Source organism: Pelodiscus sinensis, chromosome 14 (assembly GCF_052426305.1).
Source record: "Pelodiscus sinensis isolate ZL-2025 chromosome 14, ASM5242630v1, whole genome shotgun sequence".
Classification (NCBI taxonomy): Eukaryota; Metazoa; Chordata; order Testudines; family Trionychidae; genus Pelodiscus; species Pelodiscus sinensis.
Window position 1 is genome coordinate 18,784,835 of NC_143065.1, and position 16,632 is coordinate 18,801,466.

A 16,632-nucleotide genomic window follows, 5' to 3' on the forward strand; every position below is an offset into this window, starting at 1 on the left:
CCAGAGTGTATTTCTCTAGATACCAGATATGAATTTGAACCAGAAATCATCACTGAAAACCAATCAACTTTTTTAGAAATATTTGCCTATTTATCCTAAGCCCCACCAATCTAAGAGTAATAAGTTGAATGATGAGGGTATTTAAGAGTGCAGAATGATGTTTACATACTTTCACCAGTAGAAGATGGAACGGAATTCCCTGATAGATAGTTGAAGGTAAGGAATACAAAGAGTTGAGTCACATGTTTAGAATATTTGTTTTTGTGAGGTTACTGTCAGCCATTTTCAGACTGATGGTGTGTTTGCTTTCAGATAATCAAGTCAATAATTTGTGATCTGTATTCTTTTCCACATTAAATACATTATATTTATGAATATTCTATTTTGTTTTCCTGATAGGATAACTGCTCTACCAACGGGAATTTTGCAGATCTACAATGCTGAAAAGAAGGATGCCGGGAATTATCGATGTGTTGCTACAACTGTAGCCAATAGACGGAAAAGTGTTGAAGCAGCACTAAGTGTTATTCCAGGTACCCAGAATATATCCCTTCATTTAATATTTACCCTATATTTGATAGCCTTGTCCTCAATGTAATCTACAAACGGATACTGACATGCACATATTTTTTATGCATTTGTTTTGAAAATGACCCAATAGCTATGGAAGTAAAAGCTCTGTTGCCCTAAAATTCTCCCTCACACCTTCCTCTTGTCATTTCCTTAATATACATTACTAGCAAACTCACAATTGTAGAATGTGTTTCTGTTGCAATTTTAACTTTTTAGGAGTGAACTTTAGCTGCCTTATTTTTAACATGAAGTTTTTGTGTTTTCTTTGGTCGGATTTTCATATGATCCTTTGGGTTTGAATTTGATCCTGTGCATCATCTTTGATTTTAAAAGCCTTAGATTTGAAGCCATTCCAAAAGCCAGCCATTATAGCTGGTCCTCAGAACATTACAGCATCCCTTCATCAGACTGTCATCTTGGAGTGTGTTGCTACAGGGAATCCGAAGCCAATCATCTCATGGAGCCGTTTAGGTAGATGTTAACATTTCAATTTGGTTATTGTTTGGATTTGGAGTATGCCACATGTTAAGGGGAAATGTTGGGATGGGTGAAATAAGAGAAAATCATTTTGCACAGTTTTTCCAGGTTTTTTTTGGCCTTTAGGATTTACATACCTCCTGCAGTCAATTCCGCACTGTCCCTGGTATTATATTGACAAGGTGGCGCATGCATGGGATGATCCTTGAGGACTTTGTGACTAGAATAAATTAAGTTTAGTCAGACAGATTTGAGCAATTATGTACCATAAAATAAAAATTTGCCTTCCTCCTAGAAATATACAAATGGGGTTTTGAGATTCCAGTCACATTGAGCCTTAATCTGTCCGTAAGAAGAAGGAGTGGGAAGAAGCGGGAGGATGAGGGATTTGACTGTAACTAATATTGACAAGTATGTGTTGCTGGTCTACAAGAATGAGTTTTATTTCTTTCCTCTACATGTATACCTAATGGCCTTTATCAATAAATAGGAGATACAAGGCTGTGTTGATAGAATACTTAGTTTGCAAATTAACTAAAGTGGTGCTTCTGTATTTCACATCTTCTAGTGGTGTAAGATACATACATAGAAATGTCTCTGAATTAGGGATGTAGAATGCTGTTTGATCTGTTAATCATTATGTTTAACTGGTTAACTGCATAAATGGGGAGTGTGTGGGTGGGGCACTCCAGCTGGATTGAAGCTGACCCTGCCAGCTGGAATTGGGCTGAGCAGTCCCTCCTATCCCACCCCCCACAGTGGGCCCCACCTGTGGTGTGCAGAGGGCTGCTCCAGCCCCCACCAGTTAACCGTAACTGGTAAGCATTACATGGTAAGAGTGGTACCTATTGGTTAACCATTCACATCCCTTCTCTGAATCAGCCTGGAGATATACAGAAAAACAAATAAAGCAAAAGGAAATATGATGGTTAATTTAATAGGATTTCTGCAAGTGTCTGCTAAGAAGTTTATAGAAAATGTGTAGTGGTCACTCCCAATGTAATCTACCAATAGTTGAATTCTGTGTCTCTCTGAAAAGCATGTGGGCTTTACATGGGATGAATTCTGTCCCAGCCCAAGGCAAGAAATAAAAAATACCGAAGGACAGGAAGTAAAAGTGGGCCCAGTAAGTTGCATGGGATACTGGCACTGAATTCAGCTAACAGGCAGAAAGAACTTCAAATATATACTAGGCTGGATTATGCATGATGTCCCGCTAATAGTAAAGTGCATGCACAGGCAAACCAAATAACAAATGCAAACTTATGAAAACTCATCTTGAATTCCCTCTGTATCTTTGGAGCATTAGCTATTGCCCCAGGTTTTTGATCTCACAGCCTATAGATTGGATTAATAACTCTGTGATATAAATTTTTCTTTAAAATAGACCACAAATCCATTGATGTGTTCAATACCCGTGTCCTTGGAAATGGGAATCTCATGATCTCCGATGTGAAGGTGCAGCATGCTGGAGTTTATGTATGTCGAGCAACTATTCCAGGCACAAGGAACTTCACAGTCGCAATGGCTACTCTCACTGTGTTAGGTGAGCTTGCTTTGTACTCCACAGTGTGTCAGAACAACTTTCTACTATGAAATTTTGTTCTGTACTTGATACTTTGGGCCAAATTCTATCCTCAGGTACAACCACATAGCTGTATGGATTGTAGTGAGGTCATACAGGCAAAATGGAGTAAAGTGAATTGTTCTTTGGTCAGGTAACTAGCTTAACAATTGTATGGCAGCTTGCTTTCTCTTAAAAAACAGTCAAATGCAATGGAGTTTTTCCATGTTTGCTATTGAAAGATGATTTTTTTAGGTGAAAAAATCTGACAATATGTACATGTAACTCGTGAATGATTCATGAGCAGCATTTTATACTGTGGACTTAATGTGATTAATTATATGCACTCATATGAACTTACATGAAAATATTTTACTTTCATGTGTTACACTTCACATATAACTTGAAAAAAAAGATATGCTATACATGTAAATTGAACACATATGTGTTTTCACATGGTGATGTAACATGTACTTCATTTGGCCTGAGTAATGGGACTTATTCGCTTGGTTTTACCCACATCTTAGATGTGTTGTATTTTTAATTTTTTGAATATTACTTACCTGTAGCACCGCCTTCATTTGTGGAATGGCCAGAAAGTTTAACAAGGCCCAGAGCTGGTACTGCCCGTTTTGCATGTCAGGCAGAAGGAATTCCAGCACCCAAAATGTCATGGTTGAAAAATGGAAGAAGGATACACTCCAATGGTAGAATTAAAATGTACAACAGGTGAGATTATCATTATATTATAATTAATGTTATGACATATACAATAATTTAAATGGTTGCTAAACAGGAGAGAACAGAGTGTCCAGGTAAGTGAATTACAACTTTTCCAGGTTTATTAAAGGATTTGACTACTTCTTGGTAAATAAGTAAGCACAAAATAGCTTATACATAAATACTACAACTAAAACCTTCTGTGGATGCAGGTCCAGATTCTGATTGCTGCTGTGCCTATGTAAAACTGGAGTGATTTAATTGACTTCAGTGGAGTTACTTCAGATTTATGTTGATGTAGCAGAGGTCAGAATCTGGCCCATCATTTGAGTTCCTATTTCGTTAAAGTAAGATTAACAATTTAGACTAAGAAACGCTTATTAAAAAAGCAAGTAAATACATGTAACTAGCATTGCAAGTCTGGATGTATGCATGAATGTTTTTGAAGAACTCCAGAAAAGGCTAGTTTTTATGATTAAATATTAATTTATGGTTAGACAAAATGAACACAAAATGGAGTATGAGCTAGAGTATATTCATGAAGCAGACTCAAAAGCCAAGTTGTAGCTTGCATTACACTAAGCTAATTTATTCTTAGACATGATTTTTTCTTTCTTTTTATTTTTAATACAGTAAATTGGTGATTAACCAGATCATTCCTGAAGATGATGCCATTTATCAGTGCATGGCTGAAAACAGCCAGGGGTCTATCCTATCCAGGGCCAGATTGACTGTAGTTATGTCAGAAGACAGACCCAGTGCTCCTTGTAATGTCCATGCTGAAACTATGTCAAGTTCAGCAATCCTGCTAGCTTGGGAAAGGCCGCTCTACAATTCAGACAAAGTGATTGCATATTCAGTGCACTACATGAAAGCAGAAGGTAAGCTGTGTCAGTTTGAAGTGGACTGTGTAATATTTGTTACAGTTCCATGCATTCCAAGGTTTTCAGCAGTAATTCATCATAAGAAAAGTCTGCTAATAACAAAGATCTCAAGCTAATTATGGGGATAAATTACACACTCCCACCAATGTTCTTTCTAATTTTTTCCATCCATGTGTGGAATACATTTTATGATGTCCTGTGAGGCATGTGCGGATATGCACCACCAGTAGAAACACATGTTGCCGGCTGTGAGTGCTCTGCTAATCAGCTGGGTGGGACCTGAATCTCTCCTGGATGACTGCCCAAGTGTTCAGCTTACAGGGAACCTCCCATATAAAAGTGCACAGGAGATAGCCATGTTAAGGTGGTAAACGCTGCATGCTCGACCCTACAAAACTTTTGCCAGATAATTTCATTCGTGGAGTTGGGTATATGGCTTAGCTCTCCACTTTCTGGATGAAGAACATGGCCTTCATGGCAGGCGGGAGTATTGGTACAGCAGCCCAGAGCCTCCATGACACTCTTTGGATTTTCGTCTTCCATGGAAACAGGAACCTCTGCCAACTTTCCCTCACAGGTATACTAGGCTAGAGAATATACACCACAGAAGTAGGATTCATGCAAGGATATATCTGCATACAGTGTTTTTTTTTTGTGACAGTACGCCCCAGTACTCACCTATTTTCCCAGCACAGCATTCCCCTCAGACGTACCGGCACCTATCGTCAGAGGAGACTTGACTGGCATTTTCCTGGGGTGGCTTGGCCCCCAACTGAAGCCTGCTCAGGACATGCAGTCCTTAAAGGGGCGCAACCACATTTCGGCCCCCGGTGTGCTTTTTTGTTTTTTTGTTTGTGTGGGTTTTTTTTTGCTCAACAGCTTTTCCCCAGGGTACCGGCAACATTTGCCTCATACTAGCTGGCTGCATGCTAAAGGCATGTCTGTACTTACAGAATATTCACACCCCTGAGTGACATAAATGTTTCTAATATAGGCAGTAGTGTAGACATAGCTTAAGTGTCTGTGTGGACCTTTTTGCTGCACACTAAAAGTTCCCTGGTGCACTTGATCAAATGGGAGTAGATAAAAGCACATTACAGAACTTTTAGCAGGCTGCTGCAGGGTCCACTTGAATATGTACTGCTTATAATGCTATTGCAAGGTAGATTTACATTCCAGCTTGCCACCAACAAAGACTACACCTACTCTATAGCAGGGGTCCACACGATGAGATCAATAAACCGGTAGTCAATTTAGCACTATACTAGTAGTCTAGTGAAGACCAGCCAAATAGACTGCAGATCTCTCTGCAGTCAACCTGTGTACTTTACCCATGGGAGTGGGTAAGAAGAGTAAGGTAATTTTACCCGTATATATGCCTCCTCTCCTTTCATCCCCTCTTTGATGAAAGTGAAGGTATGTCAGAAGACAGACACCCAGTGCCCCTTGCAGTGTCTATGTTTAAACTATGTTAAGTTCAGCAATTCTGGTAGCCAGTATCGTAGTTCAGATATTAAAGTTTCCTGATATACCTCATTATTTAAAGGTGCTCTGTTCTAGTCTCTAGAGAATGTTACATCCTTCCTTTATATAAAAAAATAGTTAAATAGGGCAGAAGAATGTAGCTGGGCACTTTCACCTGTTCTTATTTTCTAATAGGACCTTAGAGCGATTCTGTATGAACTATAAGATGATAGTATCTGACAAGCAACTTGAAAATTAGTTAGATGTATGGATTGAACTAGGCTGCAGTGTGTCGTCTCACTGTGGCTCAGTTTTCAAAGTGGAATGATTGGTTTTTCTGCTTCTATTTGGCAGCTTGTTTATTCAGTGGCAGGATTGCAGATGCTTAGCTGTCTGTATGGAATAGGAATATTGCCTTGCCATCTGGTAGGCAGAAGACAGCAAGGACAGCATTACTACTCTAATACTGATGCAGGACTAGATGCCTTTGCTTTTGCAAATGGAATGATCTTGGGATATGTGATTTTGTTTGAAGGGAAGAAAGAGCCTTAAAAGATAGAGGACAAAGATTTGATAAAGTGAGGGAAGTTTACTTACATGTTCTAAATCAGTGTTTCTCTAAAGTACTCCTTTAAAAAAAAGTACCCCCAGTACCTACAGTTTTTAGACACAATTTTTTTCTACCATTGCTACACATTTGTTTAAACAACTTAATCGTAGCTGGGTGGGCAATGAAATTTTTGGGTGTAAAAAGTACAAACATAATAAAACATTGTAAAACTTTAAACAAAAATTCAGTTTTCTCCACATTTCAGTTGTGTTGACGTACCCCGCCCCCCTGATTTCTCTCGAGTACCCCTAAGGGTACTCATACCACTGCCTGAGAAACACTGTTCTAAATGGCTGAGGAGTTAGCCATGCAGCTCTCATTCAAATTAAATATAAATGTTAGTCATGCTATTTATTTATATGGGTACTTATGACCTCCATCGCTGCAGTTTGTGATGGTCTGCGTAACTTCATGGGGAACTGGGAAGTAATATCTTACTGAATATTTGTACAGGAAGTGCACCAGCTGAGTAGCTCTTTGAAGAGATGTGTATCCATTATCCAGCCCCCAGTTAGCTGAAACTGTTACTTATCCAAAGGTCAAACATGTCCCAGAGTTTGAAACTCACCTGCTGTGATGATACAGAGCTGGGTGGCCTTGGGAAAGCCATGTGAACTCTGAGTTCTGCTGGGCCTACTAGTTTCAACTGTCCAAAGTGCTTGCTCATCTCTCCAGACCTCTTGTACAGAGGGCTGTTTTTTAGCCTTTGTATAAATAACCCCTTACACTTAATGGTGTATTTACACTGGGTAACTTTACCTATGAAAACCAAAATGTAAGTAGAATGTGTGCATTTTTACCATTGTGTCACCAGCCCTGCTTTAGGTGGGTAGCAGCTGAGGAGCTGCACCTGTGCAGAAAAACACATTTAGGTTGTTTTAGTGTAGAAAAAGCATAAGGGTACAGAGGCTTCTAAGGGTTGTGTTTGTGTCAGGTACAAATTTCTTCCAGATGAAACTGTGGAACTATTTGAAAACAGGCTACTCCCCATCATAGGTGTTACTCAACACCTGAAAAACTGCCCTGAAAAGTACATCAGGTGAGTTTCAAACTCTGGGACGTGTTAAGATGTAAACAAACTAGAGATGTAAGCAGTCTAGTCCATCCTGGTCACTTCCCTGGCTATATGCTGGGCTGAATAGGCTTATCAAGTCATCTGATTTTCTTTAATAAGAGCTAGCTTACACCTATCACTCTCTGTGCAGCATAGGTGCAAAAGTACACACCTGCTGTGATGATACAGAGCTGGATGGCCTTGGGAAAGCCATGTGAACTCTGAGTTCTGCTGGGCCTACTAGTTTCAACTGTCCAAAGTGCTTGCTCATCTCTCCAGACCTCTTGTACAGAGGGTTGTTTTTTAGCCTTCGTATAAATAACCCCTTACACTTAATGGTGTATTTACACTGGGTAACTTTACCTATGAAAACCAAAATGTAAGTAGAATGTGTGCATTTTTACCATTGTGTCACCAGTCCTGCTGTCTCTTTCTCCATTTTCGTTTGTTGTACTTACTTGTGGTATCTTAACATGGTCCTCTGCTTGAAATTGCTCATGAGCATAAATGACTTCAGGAGTGGGACACTAGTATATAAACTCTTTGCACCTCTGAGTTCATGGGAGCCTCTGGGCTTTACTAAAATAAAACAATTAATAATCACATGAAACCACTTCAATCTCCTCTGGTTTGTGGGTGGGTTTTTTTTTTTTTTTTTTTTTTTTGCTATGTTTGTTCAAATTGTATGTTGTATGTACTGGCATAAAAATCCCATAGGAAAATATTTCATACTATCTTTTATGTTAATTTGTTTTGCTTTTATATAGCTGTGGGTTTTTAAAGATTTCTGCAATATAGCATGCAGATGGAATGGAGATAGGCAATCTCCATTTAAAAAAAAAATCTCCATTTAAAAAACCAATAAAAAAAAACAACCAATCAGGATCCTATAAACTCTAGTTTAAACAGAAAGTAATATTTTATAATGCATTTAATCTTATGCCGTTCCAAAGATTTCCTTCATGTTCACAACATTTTAGAAGGTTAAATCTACAAGTCTAGCAATTATTCTAGTTTAGCATTTATAAAATAGACTCTAAAAACTGCCCCAATTCCCCCTTACTCCCAAAGAGGCTAGTGTTTAATAAAATTTGGTGGAAGATACTAACAGGTGTGTTTTTTGTATTTTTAAAAGCAGAATATTTTACATTCAAATCAGGGGTCATGGTAGCAAAAAGAATGAGTCTTATGAGAATGCATGTTGGAGTGTGTTAATTCCTTGTTAGAGATTTAGAAATGGTACAAAGGGGATACTGATTGTGGTGGAAGGCAAGCCTTGTTCTCTATTATGGCTGTTTCATTAGGACCTCCACATGAGGCCTAGCAATCCATTCAATGAAAGAACAAGTCCTTTTAATTTGAGCTCAAGGATCTTGTTTAGCAGGTCAGAAATCGTGCCATGCAGTTCCTAATTAACAAGCCATTAACTAGTCTGTTATGAGATGGTCGTAATCTTGTCTAATTAAAATGCTATCAAGTTAATTCAAAAATGTGGGAAAACTTAATGGTGGAATTTGCCTTTCGTTTTGTTTATAAATTCAATTGTGAAGAGGAGGGACTGGCTCTTACAGAGTTTTGATTAAGTTGACATGCATTTGGTGTGAATTGTTTGTTAAGCACAGCAGCTTTCACCAAACCTATTCCACTTTGCAGCTTCTCTGTATAGGAATAAAGCCTGACAAAGACAAGGCCTGCTCTATACATTGCTATGCATATTTTAATATGAATTACTGAGAATTTTTTTACAGCTCATTAAGGAGCAAAACATTTTTGAAGTTTATTCTGTACCAGTTCCATTGCCTTCTATCTGAATTAAAGAAAACCCCATGTCAATCAAATTTAATAGAATTCCCAGGGCTTAAAATGAGATCCTTTGCAGAATGACTTCTTTCTGTTTGTTTTGTTTTTTAAAATAGAATGAAGCCCTCACATTCCTCAGTCTAATATATGAAGGCTCTGTAAAAACACACTGGTTCTAAACAAGTAGAATTGAAGATTAGCTACAAATGATAAGGTTATTAGAGCTTGTCTCTTGTGTTACTGTACATTGGACACAGTTTGTTGTGACTAATTCATGAAAGGATTTAGGAATAGACTAATGGTATTCAGTATCTTGTATTCAGAAAAAATCCTGCCCACCCTGCAATTTATAGTAAGACACATTTACTTCCATTACCAAAAGAACTACATTGGAGGATTTTTGGTTTTTAAACAACCTTTAACATGCATGACCATCATCCTAGCAGCAATGGCTCATCTTGGTCAAGGGACTAACAGCAATTTTTGTTAACTTTTGTTTTATTCCAGGTTTAAATAACGAGGAGTATCAAGTGGTTATTGGAAATGACACAACTCATTTCATTATCGATGACTTGGAACCAGCCAGCAATTACACATTTTATATTGTGGCGTACATGCCCATGGGAGCCAGTCAGATGTCGGATCATGTGACTCAGCGCACCCTTGAAGATGGTAAGTCAACTAAATATTGTAGAGCAAAATAGGCATATCTATTTATTTAAAAAAGAAGTGCAGTCCTGTACTACTGACGTCATTGGGAATTTTAGGTACATTTAAAAATTGAACTGACCATTGAAATGATTGAGAATTAAAAAACATGCTGTATTACAAAGAGTATATCTATTCTTTGCTGAAAGAACATCCCTCTTCAAGTGCTGATCCCTATCTGTGTTCAGGGTCTCATGTGTTTGACTCTAGAGAATGCTCATAGGTAGTGTCTGTTGATCTACACTTCTGCAGTATGTATTATGCTCTCTTTGGGTATGTCTAGACTGCATCCTTCTGTCGGCAGAGGGATGCAGATTAGGCAGGTCGACATTGCAAATGAGGCAGGGATTTAACTATCTTGTGCCTAATTTGCATAAAATGGCCGCCACGTTTTGCTGACTCAGCACATTCTCGGCAAAAAGTGGCAGTCTAGAGGGGGATCTGTCAAGAAAGAAAGCCTTTTTCGACAGATCCCTTATACCTCCTAGCATGAATATCATTCTACTCTCAAGACAATATGCCTTTTCCTTAGTTTTCTGCACGTTCACCTGGTGGCAATTAGAGCATGTCACCCAACCACAAATAGTTACTGGACCTTTACCCTTCAGGTTCCTGAAATGCTGGATAGAACCTCCCTCTCTTCCTTCCTCACTGGGACAAGTACTGTTCTCATTTTCTGTTAGCAGTAAGAGATTCATTATTTGCTCACACAGAATCTGTATTGTTCACAAGCATCTGAAATGATCAGCTGTGTAACCTAAACTGTAAATTCCTTGCATTTCCTTTAGTTTTGAATGGAAATCCATCCCTACTTCAAGGATATAAAAAGAAGAGGGACTTTTTTATTCTTTGAGAAGAATGTGCTTTTTGCAAAGATGTCAAATATTGAGAAAAGACATTCTCCCTACTTCCTTTGCAGTGATCTAGTAAATCTGCACCTTATTGCAACAAAAAGGTTGCTTATTTTGGACCCAGTTCTTCAAGATGCTGTTTTAGTAAGCTCCTACTGGAATTATTAGGGGATGAAGGTACTGAGTATCTTAGGGTATGTCTACACTACCCCGCTAGTGAGAACTAGTGGGGTAATGTATGCATACCAAACGTGCAAATGAAGCCCGGGATTTGAATTTCTCGGGCTTTATTTGCATAAGCCGGCTGGCGCCATTTTTAAATGCCGGCTTCTTCGAACCCCGTGCCGCGCGGCTACACGCGGCACGGGCTAGATAGTTCGGACTAGCAAGCCATTCCGAACTATCTGTACGCCTCGTAGAACTAGGCATACAGATAGTTCGGAATGGCTTGCTAGTCCGAACAATCTAGCCCGTGGAACGAGGCGTACAGATAGTTCGGAATGGCTTGCTAGTCCGAACTATCTAGCCCGTGCCGCGTGTAGCCGCGCGGCACGGGGTTCGAACAAGCCGGCATTTAAAAATGGCGCCGGCCGGCTTATGCAAATAAAGCCTGGGAAATTCAAATCCCGGGCTTCATTTGCACGTTCGGTATGCATACATTACCCCGCTAGTTCGCACTAGCGGGGTAGTGTAGACATACCCTCCCATGATCAAGTTTATTGTGATCTCTAAGTGTATACAGAAGGTAGAAATATAACCAACTTTGGGTTATTTAAAAAAATTAATAAATTGGATTCCCTAGACTTCCTTTCACTAGGAGTCCAATAACATTCCAGGGAAATGTTATTGAAATGCACAGTAATAATATGGTCGTTTAAGGGATTTCTGTTCCTATGTTATGCTTTTTTAAGTACATTAAAACTTTTATCTCCTTTACTTTTAGTTCCTTTGAGAGCTCCTGAAATCAGTTTGACAAGTCGAAGTCCAACAGATATTCTTATCTCCTGGCTGCCGATCCCAGCCAAATACAGACGAGGCCAAGTGGTCTCGTACCGTGTGTCTTTTCGCCTCAATGCAGAAAGCACTGTCCAAGTTCTGGAGCTCCCAGGGACCACAAATGAGTATCTTATGAGTGGCCTGAAGCCCGATAGTGTCTACTTAGTTCGTATTTCTGCAGCAACGAGGATAGGCTGGGGAGAAGCCTCTTTGTGGACTTCCCATCGGACTCCCAAAGCCACAAGTGTGAAAGGTAATTCTCTCTTCCTAAAAACCCTTGGATAAAAGTTCATTGCGGGCCTCGTCCAAATCTTGAAAAACGGATCAGTATGGATCGTGAGTGGAGAGAGATGTATGTTTAGTCGTGATCAGAATATTTTTGTTTTGTTTTGGTTGTTTGATTAAACTTCTCTGTGTGAATTCCATGTGCCGTCCCTCCCCATTCACCATGCCTGAGCTGTGCCAAAGATACCATTTAAGCAAATGCTTATCGGATAGTCAACTAGTGATTCGATTAATTGCTTCCTCCCCCTTGCTGCCTCTGTCAGAGGATCCAGTGCTGGGGGGAGCTGGCTTAAAAGCCATTTTCCCTCAGCACTGTCTTTGGGGGGAAAAGTGGGAGGGGCACAGGGGGAACTGGCAGCGCTTCCACCCTGGAAATGTAGCAAGAGCCCTGCTGTTGCTACATTTCAAAAGCAGAAGCCCTGCGGGGAGCCTGGGATGAGCTGGGGACTCAAACAGTCCATTGCTGGCTCCGTGCTCCCTGCTTTTGAAATGTACAAGAGCATCCTTACCCATGGGTGGTCGGTGCAGCCGAGGGTGGGGAAGGCAGGCCCGTAGCCCCACCTACAGACTCGAACCCTCTGCTGAGGTCCTGCCCACTCCACCAAGCACGCGTGTCCCAGCCCTCCTGGAGCACCGGGGAGAGAGGAGGGTGCATGGTCCAAGCAGGCCGGAGCCTCCCTGGCCCCTGGAGAACAGGGAGGGTGGGTGGCATGCATCCCAAACCTGAGGAAGGCATTGTGGGGGTTGAGCATGGGCAGGGCCATGCTAGGCGGTTTGGGAAGACAAAGCCTTCTCCCGCCTAGCATAACAAAAGCCCATGATTGTACTCCAAGTTACTTCCATTTTCTGAAAGAAAATGTTGTCCTTAATACATTACAAGAACTTACTAGAGTTTTGTCTTTTTGCCATGCTACTTTTCTAATAGGTATCTGGGAACTTGAAGTCCCACATTGTTACCATGTCTTGTGTTGGGATTTTTTTTTGTTATATTCTCCCTCATCTTCCTGATTTGCTTGTGTATAGTAAATCATGCTGTCACTTCTGTTTTTTCTTTATCTAGAGATTTTCAACTGTACTGCCTTTCTCCTCCTTCGGCTCCTAGAACAAGTGTATATGTTCTTGATATATTATGCAATACCACCTCCTTTTTTATGCCCTGCCTGACCACCTTGAATAAGCTATTTCTTATTATTACTATTTCTTATTATTCCAGCTGTAAATAATTTAAAAACTTGAGGAATGACTATTTCATTCTTTTAGAGAAACACACAAAACTTAATCTGGACTTAATATTTGCTCGGTCAAATGCATTTTGTGGGAACTTTAATTTAAAGCAAAACTAAAATAACCTAACTCAAAGCTTACTTCTCCATTATAAAAATGTTATCACTACAAAGTGATGCTTTTTCCAAGCTAGCCTGCACTGATATGCTCTTAGAGAGGTGACGTAGATAAGGCTGAACCACATCACACAGCATCATTTACATAATTGTACAGCAGGACTGGACCCAGAACCTCAGTTCTGAGCAACCGTAAGCTTTGGGTTTGGAAATATTGAACCTTGAAGAAATACATTTGCAGTAATTCTTTCTAAAATGTAAAAAGATATAATGTCTTACCCTAGCACCAAAGTCTCCGGAGCTGAGTTTGGAACCACTGAACTGTACAACTATTACAGTGAGGTGGCATCAGGACTCTGAGGATACAGCAACTATTGAAGGGTACAAATTGTATTACAAGGAAGAGGGACAGCAGGAGACTGGACCAATTCTACTAGATACCAGTGACCTTATGCATACTCTCAGTGGTTTGGGTGAGTACATGCATTAATTATCTTTTCCATACTTTGTCAGGCAAAAATGACACACTCCATAACAGTTGCGGTGGACAAATCAAAGTACATTAAATAGGAGCTGAAAGCATTCTTATCTTTTAGGGTCATATCATATCACTTTGTCTGAGAGAGCATGATTAGGTAAGACCACATATTTCCCCAGTAATAGAAATCGTAAGTGTGAGTTACGTTGCTGTCAAAGGAATCAATGCTTGAGTATATATTTATCAACTTTAAACAAAATTAGATACGTTTGTCACCATGTATAATTGGGAATATAAATTTCCTAGGTCACATAACAGAACCTTTGAGGTTGGCAGTTATGAAAATAGTTTTTGTCCAGTAATCTATAAGTGTTACAAGTCACTTTCTGAATGGTAATCTGCTTTTATATGTTCTTTGTAATTGGTCTGTTAGAATTGAAAAATTACTACAAAGGCTGTAGGATTTATCTCTTTCCTATTTCTAGCAATATACTGACCACCAACAGTTCACCAACAGTTAACTCAGCATACGATCATTTTAGTGCCCATTCTAGGGATGTTAAATAACGATTAATTGAATAGTCGATTAACCTCATGAATTCCTATCGGTTACTCGACTATTTTATAGTCCCCAGGGATGGGACCAGCAACCAGCGTGCTCTGTGCCTACTCATGAGGAGGCCCCTGCCACTCTGTGCTGCAGCCTCTGTATCGGAGGCAGCAGTGTGGGGTTCCAGGCAGAGCTGGTCTGCGAGGGAAGCCAGTGTAAAAAAATAGCCCCTCTTGCAGACCGTCTCCCTGTCGCCCCACATTGCTGCCTGTGATACAGAGGCAGCAGTGTAGGGTGGCAGCAGCCCCTGTCCAGGGTGGTCTGAGCTCTCGGACATGAGCCAGGACTGAGTCAGGCTGCCTGCCCGCCTAGCTCTGAATTCACTTTAAATGCAGAGCTGCGGCAGGGGTAGGTTCCGGACCTGGCGCAAACCGGAACTCAGCCATGCTGTTGGCCAGCCTGGAAAAAAATGTACTGGCAAGGGGCTGGGAGAATGCGTGTAGTTTATAGCATTAATCAATAAGATTTTGCTTATTATTAATTGGTTAATTGAGTACACTATTGCATCCTGAATCTGATCCTGGAAATACTTGGTAGTAGGCACAGTGCTTACTACCATACACCATTTCATTAGTACCATAAAATGTAGTGGTAAACATTTGCAGGGTTTAAGTATGGAGAAGACACAGAGACTGGTCCAACGCCTGTTGAAGTTGACTAGTCTTCCCACCGATTATCCTTAGTGGACTTTACAATAGACCTACAGATATTTCCCTATAGTGCTTATAGTCAGAATAAGTCTCAAATATACAGTTCATATGAACAAAGTAGACACGTAGTTTGAAGGTACCTCTCTGTATTGATACAACAGATGGATTCAAATTGTCTTTAAAGATGTGTACTGTAGTGCAGTCTGCAAAATCACTGCAAGGCTTGACACATTTCAAGGCTTGAAACTTCATGTTTTTAGTGAGTCAAGATGGTTTACTTTTGCTTTGGGCAGAATGGTGAATTAATCGTGACTAAATTCTCAAAAATGACCTGTAGTCTTAACTAGATCAAATGGCCACTTGACCACATCCTGATTTTCTTATCTGCTGTATATAACTTACACGCTATTTTAGGAAGAGACTGAGGAAAACAATTTGCTTTGTTAACTGGAAAACTGACCATCTGCAACTACTTCTAGCTAGATTCAGAGCATCTGTCAGTACCTGATTGTTTAACAGAGTAATGAAACAAAAAGGGAGTCGTTTAGGAGGACATGGTATTTCTGTATTTTAAGAGGTAAATTATTTTCTTTTGTCTCTTTATTGTGCAGCTGACAAAACCATCTTCCAAATACCTGTACACTTAGCCTAGGTCTACACTACACCCCTCTGTCGGCAGAGGGATGTAAATAAAGCACATCGAAAGCACAAATCGGGGATTTAAAAATTCCGTGCTTCATTTGCATAATCATGTTCTGGCACTGTTTCGAACAAACGCCATTTGGAAACTGAAACCGTGCTTTAGACACAGTTCTGCTGACAGCAGGGTGATTTTTCGACAGATCCTGTACTCGTTTTTTGAGGAGTACAAGATCTGTCGAAAAATCACTCTACTCTTGGCAGAACTGTGTCTAAACTGTGGTTTCAGTTTCGAAATGGCGCTTGTTTGAAACAGTGCCAGAATGTGATTATGCAAATGAAGCACGGGATATTTAAATCCCTGCTTCATTTGCTCTTTCAACGTGCTTTATTTACATCCCTCTGCTGACAGAGGGTTGTAGTATAGACCTATCCTTATTGACTGTGTAGCCCTTCTCACATAGAATTTCGTAGTCCCAACAATTTTCCTCTGATTGGATGTGTTTGGTAGAAGGGTGCAAACAAAATATTTTGTCCACTCGCATTTTTTTCATTAAGTATAATCTCTGGTTTCTTTTAGTAATAAGCATTTAGAGAGAATTTGAAACTTCTTTTTAGATAAATTAAGTGTGCCCATGTGAAATCTGTAATTTGCCAGATTGTGGCCCACATTTTCAAAATTATTTTATATTGTGAAAAACTTCACATTCACAATTTGTGCATGTTGTCCAGGAGTTGTACACACATGGTTTGAAAATATGGGTTTGCATCACTTTAACTTGTTTCCAAGAATCTAAAACTGGTGACATTATGGCTCACATTCAGGTTACATGGATGAATCCTTTCTCTTTAGCCCCCACTCCCATGTAGCATCTAAATGGTCCACAGGATGGATGCATTGATTACATAGCATTCTTCAAGAAGATTGA

General features: G+C 39.9%; 1 protein-coding gene across 1 annotated transcript in view; it reads left to right on the forward strand.

The window, feature by feature from the left end:
- Window positions 1-16,632, forward strand: part of PRTG (protogenin) — a 148,320-nt gene that overhangs the window by 68,697 nt on the left and 62,991 nt on the right. The window contains exons 4-11 of the mRNA XM_075897295.2: window positions 400-533; window positions 907-1,044; window positions 2,438-2,596; window positions 3,184-3,343; window positions 3,968-4,215; window positions 9,654-9,818; window positions 11,649-11,954; window positions 13,611-13,799. Coding sequence (XP_075753410.2) covers window positions 400-533; window positions 907-1,044; window positions 2,438-2,596; window positions 3,184-3,343; window positions 3,968-4,215; window positions 9,654-9,818; window positions 11,649-11,954; window positions 13,611-13,799 — 1,499 coding nt within the window. The remainder of the gene's footprint in view (window positions 1-399; window positions 534-906; window positions 1,045-2,437; window positions 2,597-3,183; window positions 3,344-3,967; window positions 4,216-9,653; window positions 9,819-11,648; window positions 11,955-13,610; window positions 13,800-16,632) is intronic.